The 9166-nt window shown below is 39.8% G+C and overlaps 1 protein-coding gene across 1 annotated transcript in view; it reads right to left on the bottom strand.

The window, feature by feature from the left end:
• The window catches only part of usp43 (ubiquitin specific peptidase 43), a 111264-nt gene that overhangs the window by 27246 nt on the left and 74852 nt on the right, over positions 1-9166 (bottom strand). Inside the window, exons 7-8 of the mRNA XM_022765040.1 lie at positions 7401-7569; positions 3672-3783 (exon numbers count right to left, since the gene is read on the bottom strand). Of these exons, the coding sequence (XP_022620761.1) occupies positions 3672-3783; positions 7401-7569 (281 nt within the window). The remainder of the gene's footprint in view (positions 1-3671; positions 3784-7400; positions 7570-9166) is intronic.

The following is a 9166-nucleotide window of genomic DNA, read 5'->3' as shown; positions in this document are numbered from 1 at the left end:
CCCCCCCCGGCATTACCATCAGTTTGTGTTGTTATTTTCTATAAAATAAATGGAGTATCTGTGGTACTTCAAATAAACACATGTGAAGACTTTTTATTACTTTTTTTTGCAAATCAACAGGTGGTGCCAAAGCCAAACGAAGGGCAGCTACAACAAATTATCATTGTAATCTCCACAATAATACTGGTTGTCACCCTGGCCCATATCATTTCCTGTTATAGACTAACCTCGGCCCCCCATCTTAGAAAGGAAAGTTGATGTGGCCCCCACTGAAAAAAGTTTGGGGACCGCTGTTTTAAAGTGTAAAGCAGCTGAATTGTTGCTGTGGTTACTTGTGGTCTAATGTAGGCTTGGCATCTATGAGCTCTGATTTCGAGGCTAAGTAAACCATAAGTTTCAAATGTCAAAACATATTTTGAGAACAGAGAAAAATAAGAAACAAGTATTGCCTTTGAATGGACTGGACAGATGTGAATAAGTGTTTTGGAGTTAAACTTTCAGCACCTCCTGCAGATCTGTACGTAACATCACCACAACAGTTCAAAACACTCAAACTCCCTCATTTACATCTGGCAGCTACTTTTGCCACCTCCACACTCGAATAGAGAAAATGTATTTAGAGATGAATAATAACTCCTCTGCTGCCTCAGCAGCAAAGACAAGAGGGCTGAGTTATTAGAGAGCAGAGAGCAGAGTCTGGTTGCTAATGTGTTCATTCTGAGGGGCTGCCGTTGGAAAATAGGAACTGTAGCAGAGCATAAAGAGAAATAAATTAGTTGGTTAATAGGAGCCTAAAGCAGCAAATGAAAAAGGCACAGTCCCTCTTCTCGGTTTTAAGGGCCTGAGCAAGCATGCATTCAGATGGCCTTATCTATCTATTGGACTATAATGAAGAAGAGCCGACAAGACACTTTGGGCTAATGAGTAATCACACAAAAGTTTGGTACATTTTTTTCAGGGAACTTTGGAGAGTTAAGGACAGCCTCCACAACCTACTACAGGCTGATCTGTAATCTGTCTTAAAGTGTCAACACCAGTGAGGCCCAGTCTGCAGGGTAAATGTAAGTAAATCACAAAAGGTGTCATTGCACAGACCCACCCAGACAAAATATTTCACTCAAATATGATAAGGATAATTTGAACTGTCTTTGGGTCGGCAGAAGGCTCACACGAAAGGAAACTGGTCAAACAGTAAATCTGGTGATTTAAAAAAATGATGAAAATGATGTCTGATCTTTTAATTGTCAATCACTCTTGAATTTGCGTGATTTGGGGACCTAAAGTTAAACTTCTTTAATTGTGACTTCCTACAAGCCCAGCTGAATAAAGGAAAGACTATTTATCTAAAGGGATCAATGCAATTAAATTAACCTTTCAAACTGTAATGGATCGGTATGTGTTGGTAAAACCAAGTGACCATGAGAAGTTTGAGTGTTAAAGAAAGAGATTTTTAACATCAATTGAAAGGACAAATTGTTTAGAAACTTCAAGCCAATAGGTAATTTTGATCTCTCTCAGTTAATCAATATCAAAACAAAAAACAACAAAATCCTCCAGAACTCAGAATATGATATAGTATTTAGGATTTTTGGGGGGATTTTTCAGGGTATCTCTCTGTTTATTAAGGTAGAAAACTGAACTAAGAAAAGCCTATATATTTGATTTCTTACATTAACTCATTTCACAATTAATGTAAGTCACGAAGCACCTCTGAGATGGAATCAGCTGAAAAGCATCTATCAGGAAAATGACTTGAAGGGCAAAAGCCACTTTGACTTGAATGTTAAATATTAATAGCTTACGTGGTTTTGAAATGATAACAATCCAAATTTCTATTAAGTCTCTGAAATCTCATGGGGGAACATTTTGAAAGGTAAAATATTTCACATGTTCAGTTCAAAACAATAAAGTGACCATGGCTTGGTGACAGAAAACATATGGGGAAGCTTTCCAACACATTAACAAAAACTCTTGTCCAGTTTTTAAACTTTTCCTCAGGGTTTAAATTCACTAGACAGACCACACACATCCGGGCAGAATTTTGACAAGCAAGTCACTAGCAACTCACGTTATCTTTTCCTTTTTTCATACCCTGAACTAAAAGTTGTGGCTTGCCAAACAAACCTCTGGGTGGCGCCAAAACATCTCATAATGAAGACAGTGAGGACCAAATGAATGGCAGCAAAGTACTCACAAACTTGATGCCTGCCAAACAAATGGCGACTATAAAGAGGATTGATATGGGTGCTTATATTACACAGTGATAACACAAGTTACCATCTGATTGTAACAGCAAACTAAAGCACATATTTTTCTTTTTAATAAGAAAAGTGAAACAAGAAAGCATAAGCGAGAGTTCAAGTCCTGCACCCGAGGGATATGAGTGGCCTTTTCAGCTAAATTATCGGTACAATCTACGACCAAAGAACCCTGGTAATTGTTTTTATTAAGATGAAAATGAAGAGGAGTGCACGGGGGGGTTCAGTGAGTTTGTATCTGGCCAAACATGCTTTGAGGAGGTAACTAAGAAACTGAGATAATGATCAGTAAATAACAGGCTCACATTTCTCTTTCTTCTTTTCTTTAGTTCTTTTCTTATAAAGCGGAGGGCTGCTTGCTCTGGATAAGACTACCTCAAATATTGCCTGACTGTCACCATGGCGTTGCCCATGGCAACTCCAAGACCAGCAGTGGGGACAGTGTGTGTGCATGAGTGTTTGTGTTTGTATATGTCTATGTACTAAAGTGTGGAGCTGTGGTTTAGGGCTTATGATTGACAGATCACTTGAACTATGTCTGGAGAAACAGATGAAGCCGAAATGGAGATTTGCTTGTCAGGGATCATGGTTAAATCCACTCTGTGTGTATTGCACGCAGAGTGGAAGAGAAAGTAGAGGTGGACTTGAGCATGCAAGAGTGGCTGTCTATAAAACAAACACTTCAGAGTCACAAGATGGATTGTGTCAATATTGAGTTTGCACAGTAGCAGTAATGTGTCCACTGGACAGCAATCTTACAAGTTTTTAAATAATGGAATTGAAACCTGCTTCTTATTTTCACTTTTTATTCTACAATCTACACCTTCTTCTACAGTGGTAAAGATGAGGATTTGTGTTAGTGTGGTTTGAGTGGTCGGTGACATCATTGGATTTACACTCAGCACATAAAACCATTATTACTCCAAAATGCACTGACTGTGTGTGTGTGTGTGTGTGTGTGTGTGTGTGTGTGTGTGTGTGTGTGTGTGCGCGCGCACGCATTTGTGTGGATATGATATCCTCAGCTGTACTCTGCCACGACCGTATGGTCAATCTGATTTCATTTTTTTCATTAAAAGCAATTTACAGTGTGGTGTTTCATACATTTCTCTGAGTGAATGAAGAATGTCAGCGGTTTGGCATAACATTCAGGGACACCCGTACGCTCAAAATAAAAAAAAAAATAAAAAACATCAACAAATATGTGGTTTGGTCTTTGGTCTAGGTCTTTCATTTTAAAATAACTTCCAGTGTGACTCAGACAACTGAAAACAGACATACTATTTAATTCAAACAAAAAACCTCATGTTAATGAAAATTGAAGGTCAAGAAAGTCCAGGACCCCCTCAGCTAAAGGGCTCAGGACACAGGATAGAGAGGGTGACATGTTTCTGGCGCTGGTGCTGCCATTACCTGAGCCTGAGATCCATTCAGCATCAGATAATAGAGCTTGCTGAGGATGCTCTGCTGCAGCTGGTCCCAGGAGATGCTCCTGTCCTCACGCATGAGAAATGGAGGTCCAAACCTGACAGAAGAGAGGAGAGGAGAGGAGAGTTCAATTTTGCATATAATTCAGTTGCTTTTTATCAAGGGAAACCCTGTTCATACAAAAGTTAATTCAATATAGAGCCACGGTTGAGCTTATTGAAACTTGAGAATGTGGCAGTAAAGGTCCTTGCTGCTTATTGTGTCATCACCATATCCGTCAAGCTGTCAGGCATCAAGGCTTCACTGTCAGTGCCTTGTGTCCTGTACTGACAGCTTGAAGTGACATTACTGTATGAGTGGTCAGGAGCCAAATAAAGCTCAGAAACCAGTCTGTATATCATCAGTGCCTCATAACAGGTTCTCTGTCTCTAGGTTAACGCAAGGCTCATGTTCCTCTTGACTGCACAGCAGTGGTTAAATTAGAGGCCATTGTGTAGGAGGTTAATAGGAAAGGCAATTGTGTTTGTCTAGACAGACTAGACAAGTATATCAACATCTCTCATAGATTATTTAGACACACAGAGCTGAAGATTAAACTTCCAAGGTTTTTATTATTTATGAGTGAGTGAGCGAAGGAGAGAAATACACACATACTTACAAAACAAACATACACTCCAAGTTTATTAGGTACACCTAGCTAAAACTAATGTAGTTTAAAATAATATCCCTACTATAAATCTCACCTTCATGAAGGTTAGAGGGTTTTAAAGAGGTGTTGATTCAATCTTATAGTCATTTTGGAGGCTGTAGTTTGTGGTCTCTCAGTATAATACTTCAAATAGTTTGATTAGACCAGAGCAATGAGTTTCAGTTATGGCAAATCCCAATGCATAAGTGTAAGTAGAATGATATTTCAAACAGTTAGGAGGAAGGCCTTTCCTAGTTCAACATGACAATGGCCCGGTGCGCAAAACAAGGTTTGAGTTGTCCTGACCTCAAATCCATGAAACACCTTTGGGATCAACTGGAACACACGACCATGAGCCAACAAATGCTCCTGTGGCTGAGGGGAGCAGATCTCTGGAGCCAGGTTCCGAAATTTTTTGGAAAGTTTTCTCACAAAAGTGGAAGATGCATATTGTAGCATAGTATCTAAAGGAGATGTCCAATTGTTTTTTGGGTGTTTTTTGGTTTCCTCATTGTAGGTTATTGCTGCAAGTGTTGCCATACTCAACGAACTGTCCTTTTATTTTGGTTGTAGATGACAACTCAGATATTCGGATGTTTATTGGCACATGACTCCTGATGCAAGTGGACAGACGAGTCGTCAAATGTCACATCCTGATATTACCAGGCCTTTCATAGGACTGTGTGTTATTTGGTCCCATCTAAACGAGGTGTATAAGCATGGACACAGAGGACTCAGCAGCAGAAGACCCTGCAGAGTTTCACTCCTGTCCCGCAAGAGAGAAATATGAATCCATCCTTCCTCAAGTCAATAACAGGTTAGATTTTATTGATCCCTGTGAAGAATAAACCTAAATAAATGATAACTGTCATTTTAATGTTAAAGGCCTCATTTGGAGAATCAGTCATGTTAAAGGAGAAAAACTCTGGAACTGTTTACCCACTGAGATGAAAGTGCAACACAAAAAATGTCATGTTTTTTTCAAGGAGCTATTTGTAAGTTTTGCTATTGCTACATAGCTAGTATTATCATTAACAGCTATTTATACCAACCAGTCTTGGCAACAGCTTCAGCAATCGTTGCATTTACCAGACAAGAGGTTATAAATACGTCCTCTGAGCAGTGCTACTTCTCCAGAGCAGAATGGACACTACAGTAACTTGCTATAGGAAAGCCTGGGGCAAGCTGGTTAACATGTGAACTTCACTAGAAAAAGTGATAGAAAAAGAAGCAAAACAAGAGAGTTGCTTTCCACCACTGGAGACAGCTGTTGACGGGTGAAGGAACGAAATTTGATGTTGAACTTTCAGTGTTTCTTCTAGACTGGTAAGTAAACAGCTGTTGATGCCAATGTTGGCTATGTAGCAATAGCAAAACTTACTAATAGCTCCTTTAAAACGTGGCTAAAAGAGAAACAACATTGTTCTCACACCTAATACCACTGTATGGACACATCTGTAAATATATTGTATTGTATTTTTAAACATGTATTACATTTGTATCTGTATTGTATTTCTAGTTTTCCCTTTTTATTTTAAGCCTTCTGTGGACAGATATTGTAAATCAGCATTTCACTAAAAACACTTAATACAGTACATCTGGTGCTTGTCCACAATTGTATGTTGCAGTTCCAGTGCGATTGTGATGTACATGTCAAATAAAAGAGAAAAAGCACTAATGATGGTGTTGGGAATGTTAGTCTTTGTACAGAACAAACCCCTAAATATCAGAGGATTACTGTCTGAATGGTTCTACAATCCTAACCAGGCACTCTCATGGACACAGTCTACCGTCAGTCGAATGAATACTTCAATTCAAATAATGCTCTATGTTACAAAGGATGCATTATGTCATAATGGCTTCAGGAGCATTACAGTGATTTTAGTCTACAGCAATTAACTGCACTCTTTGGACAAAGAAAATCTGACAGAGCACTGCTGGGATGAAGAACATTATGTCTTCATCGTGAATGTGCAGGAGACTGACCCTATATGCAGTCGGTGCAATATATCAATATAAAGTATTTTGCTTTGCCTCACTCACTCCACAAAACATTTCTCTCTTCTGTTAATCACTGGGAGATCAACTGGGCTATCAGATATCTGCCCTGCTTTAGCTATGATCCTTTGTAGTGTAAGTGCATTAATCTTTAAAGTAGCTGCAGATTAACTTTGATTGGGTGCATGAGTCAATTCATCTTTGCTCAGTACTAACTAGACTCCTAATTTGCTATCTTATAAAAGTGTGGATCGTTTTAAAAAATTTGTGATGTTGCCACCAGTGACAAAGTCTTACTGAGGAGGTAGATGTGTGATCAGAGCATTTCTTCTCCGATTTGCAATGCAGGTCAGGCCCTGTGGGACATTTATCCCCAAATAGAGCAAGTCAGTGTCACTGGCTTGTGGCTGCTTCCACCATTTGGTCCAACTGTGCTGTGGGTGTACAGTACATCAGATGCTTTCTAGGTAGGCAATTTAATGATGCTGCCCACCCTTGTTAGACTAACATATGGCAACCAACTAAACCAAACTTTCATAGGTTAAGGGCTCCAATTTGAACTCATTGTTTGGCTCGGTCTCAGGTTTCTACACAGTCAGCTTCCAGCTACAGCTGGGTGGGAGCTTCAACTGCACTAGCTAAATAAAACCAGCCTAGCCTGGGGAATATGTGTAACAGATTTACAGGTCACAGTCAAACAGCAGTTAGATGTTGACATTGGGGCAGCACTGGGTGACGAAAAAGGAAAAGAATAAAGAAGAAACTATATTTAAAACTGAAGACACAGTAGAGCAGAGGGAAAAATGGCGGCACTTCAACATGCTCTAAAACACAGTCACGAATTTCAGATGACATCCTCAAATACAATCTCATAAAAGAAATGTAAGTTAACTGGCTCTGCTATTGTGTGCTTAACAAAACCAATTCACAAGCTGAATAAACTGAATATGTGATCTTCAGTCAGATGCAACTCCTCAATAAAACCTAAACCAACAACCAAGAAAACAAAATGCCAGCTTGCAGCTCACCTGACAGCCTGCTGGCCAGATCCTGCTGTGTTACAGATGAGGAGGAGGACCTTTGAGGAGCCGCCCTGGTTCAGGTATTCAGAGGACAGGGTGCCAGACGGCGGTAACCTCTGACCATCGCGGCCAGCCGTGGAGGTGTAGGGAGAGGAGGGGAGGCTGTGGTGATACCCTGAGCAGAGCAGAGGAAAAGGCTGACAAACAACCTGACAGCTGAGGTGCAATCACACACAGTTTGATTTTCTGCTTACGCTTTCACGAGAACCTGCAAAATTCCATCAGCTATACAGTTTCCACTCATGGAAGTAAACAGAGCGGGACGACCAAGAATGTATTTTTTAACAGAAATTAGTGACTTTAGAAACAGTTAATTATAAATATGAACATTAGAAAACCAACTTCATATTTCATCCATATGGTCACTGTTTTCTGTAGTTTGTTCAGAGAAAGCATATCTCAGTTCCCTGTGAGGAAAACTCACGTCCAGGCCTCTCAGTGCTGTTATTCAGTGCTCAGCCAAGTTCATTAGCTTTGTTTTCATAAATGTAAAGGGGATCAATGTGTGTAATCTCCTGCTTGGAGGTGTAGGCATAGATTAAAAAGGTAATGAGTATAGTAGTCAACAAAATGGAAGACAAACTGTGACATAGGTAATGCTAACGCTATAGTTCTGTTGCACCCTTTTCCTGCCACTTCTTTAAAAGTATTACTCATCTCAAAAGCTTATTGTATCAAGCTGGGAGGCAGGACTGAAATGGACCAGGATCACAAAACAGCTTTGGGTGCCAAAATGAGAAACTGCTATGCAGAGAGCTAACGTCTAACGTGACACGTTCACACTGTTGTTTTGAAAACAGTTTCAGAAAAAATTCCATTATACCAGAATTGCCCTTTGATTCTTATTTACCCCGAGGAGCCGTAAAAAGAATCACATCTGCTGCCACACATGCACTTGCACACAACACACGCACATGTTGTGATTAATAGTGGGCTAATAGCTGAAGGGGATACAGAAGGCCCAACCTCTCGTCTCCCAGGAAACATAAACTTTGACATTATCACAGGATTTAATTAAACAATGCTTGTTCGATCCCTACCATGCAATTAATCACTGCCACCTTCCAACATCACACACACACACATGCGCACGCACGCACTCACACACATAAAAGAAAATGTAAACACACGCGCAGGAAAGCAAGCATGAATAGAAGTAAAGCTTTAGATGTCATGCCTTCACAAAAGTAAGCAGACAAATTATTCACACACACACACACACAATTAAAAAATCATATCTGAATAACAGAATAAAAGTACTGACTGACTAAAAGAAGCTCAGAAAACAGAGGAAAGCTTTGAACATGACTAATGTTCCTCTGTCTCAGCAGACAGGAGCAACTCGATGTGACATTTTCTGCATATTACCTGCCCTTTAGACGGCCAATTCATCTCGGGTCTCTTTGTCTCCGTCTGCCTTAACCTCCCTGCCTCCTTTAATTCTCACTTTTTCATTTGGTGGGGGTTTCAATTCAAGATAACATATAATTCTGTTCATGATTATCATAAAATTTTACATATAATAACAACCCTCACCCCTTCAAATTACTTTTATATACTATGAAATTGTTTTAGTAGCTACGTTTTGAGAAACTGGGAACATATTTTTTTTTTCCAGTGAAGGAGGTGTGATGTTCATGTACACAGGGGAGTTGTAGGGAGGTGATGGGAGTGGCAGGCGTACAAAATGTAGGACTTTGATAGTAGAGACC

This window comes from Seriola dumerili, unplaced genomic scaffold (genome assembly GCF_002260705.1).
Source record: "Seriola dumerili isolate Sdu_G_001 unplaced genomic scaffold, Sdu_1.0 BDQW01000621.1, whole genome shotgun sequence".
NCBI lineage: Eukaryota > Metazoa > Chordata > Actinopteri > Carangiformes > Carangidae > Seriola > Seriola dumerili.
This window is presented reverse-complemented; position numbering and strand designations above follow the sequence as displayed.